This window comes from Galeopterus variegatus, unplaced genomic scaffold, assembly GCF_000696425.1.
Source record: "Galeopterus variegatus unplaced genomic scaffold, G_variegatus-3.0.2 Scaffold4194, whole genome shotgun sequence".
In the NCBI taxonomy this organism is placed as follows: Eukaryota; Metazoa; Chordata; class Mammalia; order Dermoptera; family Cynocephalidae; genus Galeopterus; species Galeopterus variegatus.
In genome coordinates, this window is record NW_007730305.1 from 118,339 (window position 1) to 134,751 (window position 16,413).

General features: G+C 35.7%; 1 protein-coding gene across 1 annotated transcript in view; it reads right to left on the reverse strand.

Annotated features, from left to right (window-relative positions):
• The window catches only part of PDE7A (phosphodiesterase 7A), a 108,430-nt gene that overhangs the window by 55,177 nt on the left and 36,840 nt on the right, over positions 1-16,413 (reverse strand). Inside the window, exons 2-3 of the mRNA XM_008586977.1 lie at positions 16,181-16,241; positions 12,110-12,193 (exon numbers count right to left, since the gene is read on the reverse strand). Coding sequence (XP_008585199.1) covers positions 12,110-12,193; positions 16,181-16,241 — 145 coding nt within the window. The remainder of the gene's footprint in view (positions 1-12,109; positions 12,194-16,180; positions 16,242-16,413) is intronic.

The window sequence follows — 16,413 nt, forward strand, 5'->3', positions numbered from 1 at the left end:
GTTGCCGGACACGGAAAAAGTCAAAAAGACAAAAAAAAAAAAATGAATAAAACTAAAGCCTAAAGTTGAGAGCTTTCAGGCTACAATGTAAATATTGTAAAAGGTTTCCCTGCTGCCGTAGCATGGTGTGGAAGAAAGTGCTGAAATGAATAAAGAGCTCAAGATAATGGGCAAAACACATTTGCATGGACTAGAACATAACTGTGTGCCAAGAGCAGAAGAAAAAAAAAAAAAAAAGGAAAACCTGAACTTGTGCAGACATGAAAAAACTGCAAAGCAACATATTCCTCATAGAACATTGACAGAGAGACCATGCCCTCCAGTCTGGATGACGTCAATGAGCTTTGTGAATTCCACGAAGAGAACTGTCAAGCTGACAACTTCCATTACTATTTAATAATCATGCCAGACTCTTTCAATATAACACATTAGACTTTCTAATTGGGCATGTGGAATGGGATAATAATAATTTTTTGTTTGAAGATATTAGTATTTGTGATTACATAAGCTAAAAATGTGTAACTAAAAGAATGATTTAAATAAAATAAAATAAAATAAAAGAATGATTTATTTAGAGATATAAATCTGGAGCAAACAAGAGATAATTTTTTTTTTAAAAAAAGATGACCAGTAAGGGGATCTTAACCCTTGACTTGGTGTTGTCAGCACCACGCCCACCCAGTGAGCAAACCGGCCATCCCTATATGGGATCCGAACCCGTGGCCTTGGTGTTATCAGCACCACACTCTCCCGAGTGAGCCACAGGCCGGCCCAAGAGATAAATTTTTGACAAAAATATCAATACAAAATTCATTTTACCTTGTCCAATTGATTTAAGACTCAAAATGTTTTATTTCAAGAGACCAGGTATATTGCCAATTGAGCAGAGAAAAAAATCTGTAGTAATATTTGGGACTCTTAAATGAGCCTACTGAAAGTAAGCCACTTATTTGAAAGAGGGAAACTGAAATGAGTCTCCTGGGTATCTGTACAGAGTTGAATGAAAGCAGAAACTTGAAGAAAGCTGGTGAGGAAAAGCTGACACAATAAGGAATGACTCAGGAACAAAGGAGCCCAAGTTAGAGAGAGACAAGCTCTGGGTCACCTTCTAGTGTAAACCACTCTACTGTCAGCCTAGCACTGATGTCAATCTCTGGTTCTCTCTAATTAATCAACTTCTCTCTCTTTCCCCCACCTTTTACTCTCCACCCCCCCCCCATTATCTTTTCCTCCCAATTTCTTAGTGTCATATATTGTTCTTTGTTATTAGGTGTCTCAAACATTTAATAGACTTTTCCCAGCATATGGGCGGGAGAAAATAGGTTAAAATTAGTTGAGTGAAGGGCATCCAGAAACAGTTTATTAAATTCAGGAGTACTAAAAATCTCTACCTTAGTGTGTGTAATACCCAGAGGTAAGGCAGTCCGGAGGGTTAGGGAGCTTTCAAAAGTGGGATGAGAGTTAAGAAGTATTAATGCCAACATTTTCAGTTCAAATATTTGTCAGAAACTAATCAATCTTCTCATATGGGAACTGTACTGCTAAGTCCAACCAATACTTATTTTTAAAAAAGGTATATAAAATCATCATACACTTGGAAGAGCTAGATACTTTATTTGCTGTTAAGCCCTCAGCACTATTACAGAATTCTATGCACAGTTTTAGAGGACAGAAAGGGGCAAAGAGGTTAAACATGAAGCATCAATCTTAGCTTTTTGTTATGTAAATAAATCACCAATGATTAGCACAGTATGAATACTTATGAATTAGTTGTGACACTTTTCTAACTAAATGACTAGAGACTGTGCTTTCTGTTCAATAAGCAATCACAGTCTTTCTATCAGGTTGCATAAAAATTTTTGACTAATGTGACCATCCAAACATTTTAACAGCATCTTTAATGAACTAAGATCTTCAAAATTTCTTGATTAACTCAAGCCACTCAGATGATTCCAACCAATACATACATTCTGTTTAAATCATGTAATGGAACACTCTCCAGAGAAGAAAACATGATTTTGAGACAACATTCCAAAGAATGTTTCTGGTCATCCTAACATAACGTCATAACAATAACTTTCTTATGTACAAAATCCTTTTGTCAAACTCATAAACTATGTGTGTGTATATATGAGATAAATATTTTTGTGCTAAATTACAAAATATATGGTTAATCAATAAAAATATAAACAAAGATCAAAAAATGCTTCAGAAAACTTCTTTAGTAGATATGATATCTGGGGGAATTTTTTTATTTTAGCATGAAGAGTCCACTAAAACTTATCAAAGACACATACATGTATACAAAAAAAAGCTAGTTAAGAATGGAAGCTTCTGTATGATACATCCTTCTTAGCAAAGACTTAACTTAAAAATTATAGTATAATTTATTGATTAAAGCAGAATTACTGCAACAACACTGCCAGACTAACCCTGACTGGACATTTATACCAGATCTTTGAGAAATACTTCTTGGCAAAAAAAGGATTCACGATCATCAAAATCCCTCCATCCTCTATAACTATGAATACTGTCTTCCCAAAGTGTGAGCTTCCTCAGTTCTTTATAAACAACCACAGAACTGGTCTAATATTAGTTAATTAACAAATATGTGATCTGAATATAAACTCATGATTTTTAATAAGTGTGTAATTTCATAATACCATACTTTTAAAACTTTTTGTTAAGAGATAACTTCAAAATACAAACACAAAATACAAATATAAAATATGAAAAGTTGCAAAAATAAAAATAGTGCAAAGAACATTCTTTACTCAGTTTGCCAATGTTAACATTTGCTTTATCATTTACAGTGTGTGTGTGTGTGTATGTGTACCTAATTCTTTTTTTCTGAATATCTGAGGTTAGACTATAACCATTCTGGTCCTTTACCTCTAAACACGTCAGTGAATAACACCATAACTTAATACACTTTCCTATTATAAACAAGGCCAAAGTGAATGTCTTTGCATGTACATTAACATTTATACATGATTATATATCATGCATTTCTAGTAGTAAAATCAAAGAGAAAAAAATGTTTAAAGTTCTTGTGCTTATTGCAAACTGTGCTCTAGAAAGACTGTAACAATTTGATTTTCTACTATCCGCACCTTAGCTGATCATTTAACTTTCTAAATTTGATAGTAATTTGTTTGCTTAGCGAGACTGAACACGGTTGCTTCTGTTTAATGTATTTCTGTGTTCATTTGATTTCCTTCTTTTGCCTCTTTATTCCCTTTTTTAAAAAATTCTTAAAAGTCAGAACTTGCTGGATGTTCAGGTCTATGGCAAATCCTATAGTGGAGATAAATTTATAGGTCTTAAGAGAATAAGGATTTTGACAAAAGACAATCCAAACCACGAAAACTCATGACAGAAGAAACTGTGGTATCTACATACGAAAATTACTGTTGAGGTCCTTCCTGTTAACTTTGGGACCTGTAATTGTTCCCTAAATGGCCAGCTGTCTTGAATCTAGCTGGCTCACAGTAGAATGCGTTTTCATAATGTAAACCCAAAAGTTGCTTATAATAAACCACACATATAAAAAATCTTCAAAGAGAAGCTCAATATTGCAGTGTAGATGTCTAGTTTCCAGGTAAATTTAGTAAAGAGGATTACTATGTTCAACATGGATAACATTATAATCCAGAAATAAGTTAAAACTATTCCAGCACTTAAAAAAAAAAAAAATTAGCAGCACTGCACACATACAGCACGTAGAATACAGAATTATAGACAGATAATAGTTTTAATTTTAATAAATATACAAATAGCATAGCATATGTCTTTGATCCACTGGTATGCAATTTCCTCTATATTTTAAGGTTTCCCTCTCTTTAGAAAGACCCAACCCTGGGTACAGAGTAAAGGATGGATCAAAGGACAGAAATCCTTAAAGTAAGGACAATGGCTAATAATCCCAGACAGTGGTGATAAAGGTCTGAATCAAGGAGGGTAAGATATAAGGACAGAGAGAGTGGTGATAAAGGTCTGAATCAAGGAGGGTAAGATATAAGGACAGAGAGAGTGGTGATAAAGGTCTGAATCAAGGAGGGTAAGATATAAGGACAGAGAGAGTGGTGATAAAGGTCTGAATCAAGGAGGGTAAGATATAAGGACAGAGAGAGTGGTGATAAAGGTCTGAATCAAGGAGGGTAAGATATAAGGACAGAGAGAGTGGTGATAAAGGTCTGAATCAAGGAGGGTAAGATATAAGGACAGAGAGAGTGGTGATAAAGGTCTGAATCAAGGAGGGTAAGATATAAGGACAGAGAGAGTGGTGATAAAGGTCTGAATCAAGGAGGGTAAGATATAAGGACAGAGAGAGTGGTGATAAAGGTCTGAATCAAGGAGGGTAAGATATAAGGACAGAGAGAGGAGATATACATGACAGCTATTTTAGGATGCAAAAAATACATGGGACTTAATGACAGACTAGATTTAAGCAATGAAAGAGCACAAAGAAAAAAGAAATTTTTCAACAGGGAAATTAACAGTGAGATTAGGCTAAAAGTAATGAGGTTCACAGAAAAATTGGGTGGAGGAGTTGTAGGCAGAGAAAATTCTAGCGTCAATGAATTTAATACCCTTATTCAGGATTTTGCAATTAGAACATTTAGAAACTATTTTGATTTCAGCATGCATGTAAGTTTTCGTGTCATTGTGAAAAACAGTCTTATTTTCAGTTATATACAAGGGAAAGGGCACATTATAGTCTTTTCAATGCTTCAGTACCTCCGAAGGTTTAAACCCCTCTTGCAGAGCTGTTTAAGTGTAGGTACCTCTGCCAAGTCTGAGATTACGGTAGGTGAATGGGTTCGTGGCATAAGTCACAGGTATCCTGATCCAAGGACACTTCACAAGGAAGCAGAGGTGTGGAAGAACAACTTTGTCTCCATATAAACAAACTCTGTATCTTCAACTAATCACCTAGGGGAAATGAAATGCCCCACAAGGAAGAAACCTTAGTTAAGATTCATAGCTGGAAAGAAAAGAGTGATAGTCCTACTTCCCACTGGTCATGAAGTCCCAAGCAGCTCAGACTTTACAGTGCATAAGTTCAAGCCTAGGGTTAAATTAAGGAAAAGATTTATAAGCTAACTCCTGCAAAGAACAAGTTCAGGCAAACTTGTAGGACAACCGAGAAGTCAGCAAAAGAAGAGAAGGCTTGAAGACAGCTAACAGGTTTCATTCAGTCTTAGCAGGAGCACATACTCACTCCCTGATTTCATTTCACAAAACACAGTTGATTAAGATTTTTAAAGAATTCTTAGCTGTGTGATAAGCAGAACCTATTACACCAGTAGGAAAGGCAGCTAACAGGTTTCAGTCTTAGCAGGAGCACATACTCACTCCCTGATTTCATTTCACAAAACACAGTTAAGATTTTTAAAGAATTCTTAGCTGTGTGATAAGCAGAACCTATTACACCAGTAGGAAAGAATTCCCTTTTTCTCTATTAAAAAAAAATCCTCCAAATTATATTGTTATTTGGCTTAGAGAGAGATATTCTTATTTTTAATAACTAAGAACCAATTCTACAGTGACAGTCAATTTTCAATAAAAATCTTACATCTTAGACATTTGTCACCTTTTGTAAACAATTAGCACAATGAGATCAAGAAGACAATCTGTTGCTTTTAAAACCGAGCTGCCTCCAACATTCAAGATACCATACTACAAAGGCTCCACATCAGCAGATCAGGATGTAAGTGTAGCTCCTCAAACCCATAATCCTCAAGCCTGGTACTGCTTCATACTGTTTTGAACCATTCTTTGTCATTAAGTTTCATTTGTTATCCAATCTGAGCATCTTTGTTTCTTAAAAGGACTACTTAACCCAGTTGTTTTCATTATTACCATTGATATGTTTGGTCTTCTTTCATCTTGTCCTTTGCATTTTACATTATCTGCCCCCAGTTTCCTAATGATTTAGAAGGTATACATCTTATCTTAATTCCATTAAGACACTTTCAACAATTTGGTCATTTCCAATGTCCCTCCTCCACCAAAAAGTCCCATTATGTCACCTATTTAAAACTTCCAACATCTTATAAGAATCATATTTTTAAAATCCCCTATTTCACTAAATTCAGTGAAACTTAGGCAGTATCTTGGAGATTCCACATACGATTGTATTTTTCTTTATACTAATATCAATATACAGACAACTATTTTACTCATTTCCCTTATTCATTAGTCAATTCTTGTTTACTGCAACATTAAAAAATATTTTTATTTAAGTTTGTCAATGAGTAATACATTCACATGAACAAAGATTCAAAAGGTCTACAACAAAAACTTTCTTTCCCCTCCCATGTCATCAAGCCACCCAGTTTCCCTTCTGGAAGCAACCAATGTTATTAGTTTGTTCTGCACTGTTACAGAAAGAACTACATGTTGAATCATCCTTGCTTCCGTCCCTGAAACCAATCCACTAAGGCTGGAGTATTCTTCTTTTATGCTGTTAGAATTCTTCTTGCCAATATTTTTTAAAGATTTTTATTGACATTTACAGTAAGGGTATTATACTTGCTTCAAAAAGTTATATTTGCTTTATAATGTAACTTTGAATGGCTCCTTTTTTGTCATCTGAAAGAGTTTAAAGACCTTTGAAACTAATTATCAGTCTTTCAAAGATCTTGCCGAATCTGCCTGTAAAATCTCTGGCCCTTGGGCTTCTAGAGAGGTAACTCTTATGCAACTTTCTCTAACAAGTTCTCAGGACTCCTTTACACTCTTAAAAATTGTTGACTATCACACAGAACTTTAGTTTATGTGAGGTAAAGCTATCAACACTCATCACAACAGAAATTTAAACATTTAATTTTATTATTTAAATATTTAATTTAAAAAATATAAAATAGTTTATTCCGAAAAAATATTTAAATATTAAATATTTATAATTTAAATTTAATTTAAAATGTAAAGTATTTATTATTTTACTTAAAAATAATAAACTCATAACATGTTAACATGAGCAACATATTTTTATTTAAAAAGCTATATTTTTCAAAACAAAGAAAAATTTAATGAAAAGAATGGCACTGTTTTACAGTTTTACAAATCTCTTTTATGTCCAGCTACTTCTCATATCTGCTAATACATTCAATATGTTGAGATATTGCACATCATGTAGTCTCAGGAAACTCCACTGTACCCTTGAGAGAGAATAAGAGTGGAGAAGGCAAACAACGTCTTAGGATTATAATGCAAATAGTTTTAACATCACAGATCCCTAAAAGGGTCTTTTTGTTTGTTTGTTTTATTGTAACATAATTGATTATACATATCTGTAAGTACAGAGTTAAATATCAATCCCTGTGTGCAACAAGTGATGTTCAAATCAGAATAATTAGCATATTCAACATTACACAATGTAATCGTTCTTCGTGACCCTTTATCAATTCCTCCTTGCTCCCCTCCTCCTTTTGCACCTCTGGTAACCTCAGTTCTGTTCTCTCCTTTTGAAAGTTCAACGTATTATTGTGATTGTTGTATCTTTCTTTCACCTAAGAGGCTCTTGAGGACCCAGAACACACTTGGAGTATTGCTTGTTTAGTTTATCTATATTTTCTATATTGAGTTTTGATAAATTATAGCTTTCAAGAAAATTTTCTGGATCATACATGTATTCAAATATATTTTTAAAGTCAAGCAAAATAGTCTATTTTGATTCTTTACTTTCCTCTGTATCTGTGAGGTTTTCCCCTCTTATTTGTTATTTTGAATATGCACATTAGCTCCATTTAATCCTTTATGTTAGCTAGATATTTATCTACTTTATTGTAAACAACTAGCTCTTAGTTTATTTAGGTAGTTCTATTCTTATTTTAGATTTCTAATTCATTAATTTCTGTTTTTTATAATTACTATTTGCTTTCTTCACCTTCTCTTAGGTGTATTTTGTAATTCTTTTTCTAATTTTTTGTGTGGGGCCACTTAGTTGACTTATTTCATTCTTTCTTATTTGTGAATATAAGTATTTTTAAGGCTATGAATTTTCCTTAGCATCGTTTTAGCTAAATTTCATATATTACGCTTCCCAAGCGGCGCACTATCCAGTGCGCCACCGGGCCGGCCCTAATTTCTGTTTTTTATAATTACTATTTGCTTTCTTCACCTTTTCTTAGGTGTATTTTGTAATTCTTTTTCTAATTTTTTGTGTGGGGCCACTTAGTTGACTTATTTCATTCTTTCTTATTTGTGAATATAAGTATTTTTAAGGCTATGAATTTTCCTTAGCATCGTTTTAGCTAAATTTCATATATTTTCATATATAGTCTTTCATTATCATCTTTTTATAGTCTGCCTCTTTGACCCAAGAAAATTTCCAGGTGGCCAGGTCTTTTTTTTCTTGCTTTGCTATTAATTTTAGCTTCTGTGATCCTACTTTCCCTGTCAGCTGCTTCTCTATTTCTTTCCTTTTCTTTGCCGCAAAACTCACTTAAAGAGATGTCTGACTTGCTATATCTAATTCCTGTCTTCTTGTTCTCTCTTAAATCCACTCTAATTTCAGTCTTCCCCTACCACCACCTCCATACTGCTAAATCAATTCTCATTCCTCATCTTATCTGAGTTATCAGCATAATTTGGCAAAGTCAACCCACCAAAATTTGACTTTTTCACATATGGTGTGAACAGAAATCAAGATTAATTTTTTCCCCATATTGATATCAGCCTGACTTGGCACCATTTGTCTTCTACCCACAGCATTACCGTATTTGTCACAAATCAAATACCCGTATTTGTGTGGGTCTACTTCTGTACTATATAATGTGCCATAATTCTATTTGTCAGTATTTGAACTAGTATCACCCTGACTTAATTATTAATTTTAATAAGTTTTGCTATCTAGGAGAAGTAAATTCTATAATTTGGTTGTTTTTCTTATTGTTTTGGTTGTTCTTGATTTTCTCAATTTTTATATAAGTTTTAGAATCAGCATGCTTATTCTAACAAAAAACCTGCTGGGATTGTCACTATGATTTCACTAAATCTATAGGTCAATTTGAGAAAATCAGCATCTTTAAATACTGAATCTTCTAATCCATGAACAATAGTATATACTTTCATTTATTTAGGTCATCTTTAATTTTTCTCTACAATGTCTTATAGTTTTCTATGAAAGTTGCACGTATTTGTAATTAGATTTATCCCTACATATTTGATGTTTTGGCGTACATATTTAAAGTATATATTATCTCATCTTCACCAATGCCGCTTTAAGAAATACAACTACGTGTTAACTTTGTATCCAGCAAACTTGCTAAATTCACTTATTAATCCTAATAATATTCTAAGTGCATAATGACGTCATCCATAAGTGATCGTTTTACTTTTTATTTTCTAATCCTTATATCTTTCGTTTTTTTCTTTCTTGCATTATTGTACTGGCTAGGATCTCCAAAATAATACTGAATAGAAAAGGTGATAAATCACATTCTTGATTTCTCATGTCAGAAAGTTTCAATATTGTACCACTAAATATGATGTTTGCTTTAGGTTTTGTAGGTACCCTTTTTCAGATTACTTAAATTTTTCTCTATTTCTAACTTGCTCAGAATTTTGACAAAGAACAACTGTTGGATTTTATCAAATGCTTTTTTAGCATTTGGTCATATTGGCATTTAGCATATTGGTCTATCCATAATTTTTCTCTTATTCTATTAATGTAATGAAGAAAATTGATTTTTCAATATTAATCCAACCTTACATTCCTGGAAAAATACAAATTGCATCAAAATATACTATTCTTCCCACATATTACAGATTTAATTTGATAAGATGTTATGTAGGATGTCTCATCTATATTCATGAGTGATTTGGCTATAATTTTCTGTTTTTGTCATATCCTTGTCAGACTGTACTATCAAGACAATACTGGCCTTACATAATAAATTGTGAAGTATGTCTTTTTTCTCCTATTCTCAAGAAGAGTCTGTGGATGACATTTTAGTTTGACAGTTATGTATTTTTTCTAGCACATCGCAGCTATCTTTTCTTTGTCTTCTAGCTTCTTGGTTTCTGCTGACAACGAAAAAGAATCTGTTTCTGGCAATCTCATAATTGCTCTTTTGAAGGTAATATTTTTTCTTCTCTCACTACTTTTAACATTTTCTCTTTAATTTTGGTTTTCACAGTTATACTATGGTATACCTAGGTATGATTTTCTTTTAATGTTACTCAGCTTGAGATTTGTAATGCTTCTTGAATCTGTGCTTCAATGACCTTCATCAAATTTTAAAGGTTCCTTAGCCATTATCTCTCCAAAGACTGCTTCTGCTACATTCTCCCTCTCTTCTCTTTCTAGGAACCTAGTTACTTTTTCAACACATTTTATGCCATATTAAAGACGGAAGATTAAAAACTTTTTGACCTTACTGTCTTTGACAGCTGGGGTCTGTCTCCATGAACCTGAGCAAGCTGTGGGACCTCGATGATCAACAGAATATGGAAATGTGATACTATGCCAGAATCTGGACCCAGACCTTCAAAGACTAGGAGTTCCCATGCTTCCTCTCTCTTGAAATGCTTACTCTGGGAGAAGGCAGCTACCATGTAAGAAGTCCAATTACTCTGAGGCTGCCATTTATGGAGAGAGAAATGCTGGTCAGCCCCAGAAATTCCAGTCTTCCCAGCACTGGCACCAGACCTAAGAGTGCAGAAGCCATCCTGGAGGTTCCAGCCCCAAGAGATGACATGAGGAGAACTAAGGCTCTGGACATACAGACCCAGTGGAGCTGTCCCAACCATCTCTAGCTGTTCAAACCATTCCAACTAAAGACTAACACATTGTAGAGCACAGACAACCCAAATCTGATGTACCCTGACTGAATTACTGACTCTAGGAACCCATGAGCATATAAAAAGGTGGTTGTTTTATGTTATTAAGTTTTGGTGTCATTCGTCACTAATGGGAGAGCTAATCCTCCATGGGGGCCTTGCATGTCCCTGCACATTCTTACTGGGTGTGCCAAGAATGCAAAGCCTTTACCCGTCTTTACCTGGGCCATTTTTCAGGGTTGTGTTTGCAACAAGCAACCTTGAGGGATGAGTAACATCTCTCTCCAGCAGGTAGCTAGAGGTACTACAATCACAGATCACTTTAATGAAATCAGTGATTGAGCTATTTCAAAGATGGGATTTATTTCTAAGGTGTGGCATTTTGGGGTTCCAACCTAAGTATGGGGTTTTACCAGCACCAACCCCACAACCAAGGTGAGCACTAAACATCTGCTTTTGTTTCTCTTGCCTTAAGTCCATCAAAAGCTCTGCTCAGCTTCTCATCAATCTTTCCCAGACTCAAGGGAAAGTGGCCTAAATGCTAGGCTTAACCCTCTGCCTTAATAGCATTGTTTTTATATTTTGTCTAGTTTCTCTCATTTTTTTTTAAGTTCAAGTGTTAATCCAAATTACTTTATCCAACATTACCAAAAGTGGAACTCCACCAAAAACAGATTTAATGTGTTTAACATTTAAGACGTTCTGTTTTTTCCCTTTCCCTTCCTTACAGGCCAGACCCACAGAGAATGTTTGTTTTTGAAATATGCATTCCACCAAGTATCTTTAAAGGCAATTTATTTTTTCAAATAAACCAAAAGGATAACACCTTGTTAAACCACTGAAATACTTTTATAAGATATCATTTGCACAAAAACATTTTATTTGGAATAGTGAAGGCAAACCACTTAAGATAAAACAACTTTTTAAAAAATGTATTTTTAAAGAAGGAAAACGTGTACCAAAGTAATTTCACATTTAAATTAGAAAAAAGAAAAGCTTTATCAGCTTTCATATTTTAATACCTTCCTCTTCTAATTGTCTATTAACATTATCTAGAAATAGTGTCATTTATCATGATCTAGTTTTCTGTGATATTGTTTTTTGGCAGCTGGCTGGTACAGGGATTGAATCCCAGACCTTGGTGTTTCCAGCATTATGCTCTAACCAACTGCGCTAACCAGCCAACCATACTATTTTTTAAAATTCCAAACAAGATATGGTTTTTTCTTGTATTCTTTTTCCCTTGGAAAACACATAATTTTGTGAGGACTTAAAGTTTAATGAAAGTCTGAAAGAAACATTACGACTGCCAACTTACAGTGAAAAATACGAAAATCAATATACGGATGAGAACCTCTTCTTTCAGATTCAAATCCTGCTCGGCTCCTTACGCGTACATCTCCTGGAGAGAATCAAGTACACAACATAAATTCAGAAGGCTGTCATTTGAGAAGAACCTCCCATATGTGTCAGAGGTCCATGTGGTCATACTCCATAAGTAATGGCCTACTCATGATATATATGGAACAAGATGTTAAGAGCTGAATTATTTGATTGTAGGCTAGGTGAGAAGAATTTTTTAAATCTACCTTTATAATAATAATAATTTTAATCTATATTTTAAAGTAATCCTTCTGAAAGATGACTTAAGTGTATGATAATCCAACCTAACATCTTACTATTCACATGGAGTTAAAAAAAAGAAAAAAAGCCACTAAGAAACAAAAATCTGTTTTACAGGAGACAGAAAATCCTCAGCACAAAGCTTTAAAAAGCCACAGCAATCAGCAAATATTTATTAAGCATCTACTCTGTGTCTAGCACTATACTGTAGGCTAAAAGGAATATGAAAAACAGAAAATACATTACCCATTATCAAGTAGCTTAAAATTTCAGAATGTGTAAAAAATTAAAATGTTAAAGACTTTGCTTTAAGTGTCTAATTTGATCAATCTCCTCTTTTCTTATTGACAGTGGATATATACCCAAGGCTTTCAGCTGGGTCTTAAACTTTGGTCTTTATAAGCTCAGTTTTTCCTACACATACCCACATGATTTTCACACTTATTTCTTCATACAGCAACATAACCATAGCAACCATGTACCAGGAACTCTTTTTGTGTCTTACAAGCTGCTGTAGATTGACTGAACTGTGTCTCTCAAGGTTCAAGTATTGGAAGCTTAATTCCCACTGTAACTGCTGAGGGTGGGAAATCTTATTATGGAATTGAAAGGTGGGACCTTGAAGAGGTGATTACATTGTAGGAGTATGTTGTAGTGAATGGATTAATAATGGTGGTCATGGGCGTGGTTCTGAGGGCTTTAAAAGAAAAACACATTAAGAGGTTAGTCTCTCTCTGCTCCACCATTTTTGCAATGTGATATGGTGCCATCACCGACACCACCACCAAGACCTTCACCAGATGTGTTCCCTGGACTTTGTACCTTCCAGCTTCAGAAACTGTAAGCAATAAATTTCATTTTCTTTGTAAATTACCCAGTTCCAGATATTTTGATATAAACAACAGAAACAGACTAATACACAGTCTTATTTTATTTAATTCTCTAATCAACCCTAAGAGATAGGAATCTTATTCCCATTTTACAGATGCAGAAACAGACTTTGAAAAGTTAAATAGCAAGCCTCATGCCACAAAGCTAGAGCAAAGGGCGAGCCAGGATTTACACCTGGTCTTATTTTATTTAATTCTCTAATCAACCCTAAGAGATAGGAATCTTATTCCCATTTTACAGATGCAGAAACAGACTTTGAGAAGTTAAATAGCAAGCCTCATGCCACAAAGCTAGAGCAAAGGGCGAGCCAGGATTTACAAAGCCTCATGCCACAAAGCTAGAGCAAAGGGCGAGCCAGGATTTACACCTAGCTCCGTGGGTTCCAAAGACAGCTCTTCCTCCACTACACTTTCACAGCCTCCATGTTCATAGCCTGTCAGGAGGCTTCAGCCCCTAGCCCTGAGCTCTTGCAATTCTGCTGGCCTAGCAGGCTTTCCTGCTTACTCTTTATTTCTCTAAGACCATCATTTCCCTCAAGGCTCATTTCACCTACCATGACTCCATCCTACAAAGACTAATCACCTCTTTGCTGTGGTGATTCCTTCACTGCAACACATGTTTACTGAGACCCACTACATGTCAGGCACTGGAAACAGAGCAGTGGGCAAAATACATACAGGGCCTGTCCTCATGAAGCCTATCATTCTGTGAGAGAGACAAATAATATATACATACTTCATTCTATGGAAGATGTAACGAGTTCCATGGAGGAAAGTAAAATAAGGTAAGAGCAGCAGGGAAGGAGGAATGGGGCAGGCTGACTCACTGGTGTGGTCAGAAAGGGCCTCACTGCAAAGGAGGCATCTGGGAGGGACTGGGAGGAAGGGAGGCAGTGAGCCATGTCTATGGGGATGAAGAGGTTCCCAGGCATAAGGAGAGCAAGTATAAACACCCTCAGGTGACAGCATGCTCAGCACGTCCAAGGGCAAGCAGAAGCCAGCATGGCAGAAGTGAGGTGAGTGAGGGTACCTGGCGGGAGGTGAGGCCAGAGAGACAGTAGGGCCAGACAATGCTGGGCCTTTGTGGCCATTATTACAGCTTTGGCTGTTACTCTGAGTAAGAGAGAAAACTACTGGAGGTTTCTGAAGAGAGGAATGAGAAGATGCAACTTATAGTCTGAAAAGGTTCCCCTGGATGCGTAGACTAGGATTGAGTAGGAGAGGCACATAGGGAGACCAGTTGAGAAGAGAGTGCAATAAACCAGGCAACATCTAGGGCTTAGTTTGGGGATATAACAGCATCAGGGTGGTGAGATTCCAGGTGTGTTTTGAAGGTATCAGCCAACAGGATTTGTTGATGAATTAGACGTGGAGTGTTGAACAAACAAGAGTTAAGAATGACTCTGAAGTTTCTGACTGACAACGGGAAGAATGGAGCTACACTTATTGAGAGGACAAAAGACTACAAAATGAGCAGGTGTGGGGAACACGTATCTTCTGTTTTAGACACGTTAAGTGTAAGGTATCAATATTGCACCCACATGGACATGTTCTAGAGAGTTAAATAAAATATGGTCTAAAGCTCTGCTTTAAGGATAGCAGAATCCTGAACATGTTTGGAGAGAGAGATGGAGACAGTAATGAGAAAAAGGCTGAAATTCATGAGGGAAAAATACGTACTAGAGTAGAATAGGATTAAGGCAGGTGAGCTACACAAGATAAATATAAGAGGGAAAAAAGGAATAAAAGCAAAAACAGGACCTTGGGAAACACATAGCCTTAAGAGTATAAAAAGAAATTAGTGAGGGAGACAAAGAACAAATAGACACAGATGAGGAATACGATGGCTCCACACCACAGAGTTGAGGGAGGAATTCTCAGCGTGAAGACAGGAGCCACGGGAGACTCTGCTAAGAAAAGATGAGCAAATTCGCCTATGAGAACCTCAACAGTGCACATTCAACAGTATGAATTAAAGTGTAAGGAATTAAGAAACGTGTGGATGAAGAGATAAATCTGGCACAGAGAGAAGGAAAGAAAATCATACATATATGGAGATACCTAAATTCATTTTACCTTACGGAATTGAGTAATAACATCAAAAATGTAATGGACTAGAAGACGACAAATGGTTTTCCTCACCAAGCCAACTGAGAACAAGACACAGCCAGTGACAGGACTATCTGATCAGGCATTTCATGGCCTCATGGGCATTCATCTCCAGTATTTAGCAACTCTACAAATCTAAGACTATTTTCTATGAAGAATGTTCAAGATTCTTCATAGTACACAATTTAAATTGTGCACTAATAGACAGTGTCCCAGTTATTAAGCCAGAAATTTCTCAGTTACCTATAACTCTAAAATGCCTCCCTTTATTCACATCACATCCAATATTAATGTGATTTCTACTCTAAACCTGAATGTGATAGATTATTTCTACTATGAACAGTGATGAAAAGCTACACAATAAAAGACACCTCAACCTTAAATAACAATACGAGGGTACTTCAAAAAGTTCATGGAAAGATTCATATTGTCTTTTAATTCTGATTTTCAATGAACTTTTTGAAGTACTCTTGTATATATGATAATAAAATTAACTGAGGGCCGGCCCGGTGGCGCACTGCTACAGTGCGCCACTTGGGAGCGCGGCGGCGCTCCCGCTGAGGGTTCGGATCCCACATACAGACCAGCCGCTCACTGGCTGAGCGAGGTGCGGGCGCAACACCGAGGGTTGCAATCCCGTTGCCGGTCCCGGTCCGGTACGGGCGCGACACTGAGGGTTGCGATCCGTTGCCGGTCAGTAAAAAAGACAAAAAGGAAAAAAATAAAATAAAATTAATTGATATTTGTACAAAATAAATAATACTTACCTAGCATACGAATGTACAATGCAGTCTGATCAGAACTGTCATAGGAAATAGCTCCACGCCTCTAGAAAAAAAACATACACATTTTAATACATGATGATTAAACTTAATATAAAATTTGATCAGTCAATTCAACAGTAAACATGTGTTTGTTATTTACTGTGGCACACTGTGCAAGAGAAGCTGGACATACAAAATGAAATTCAATATGGTACCTGCTCTTAAAATCCCCAGTT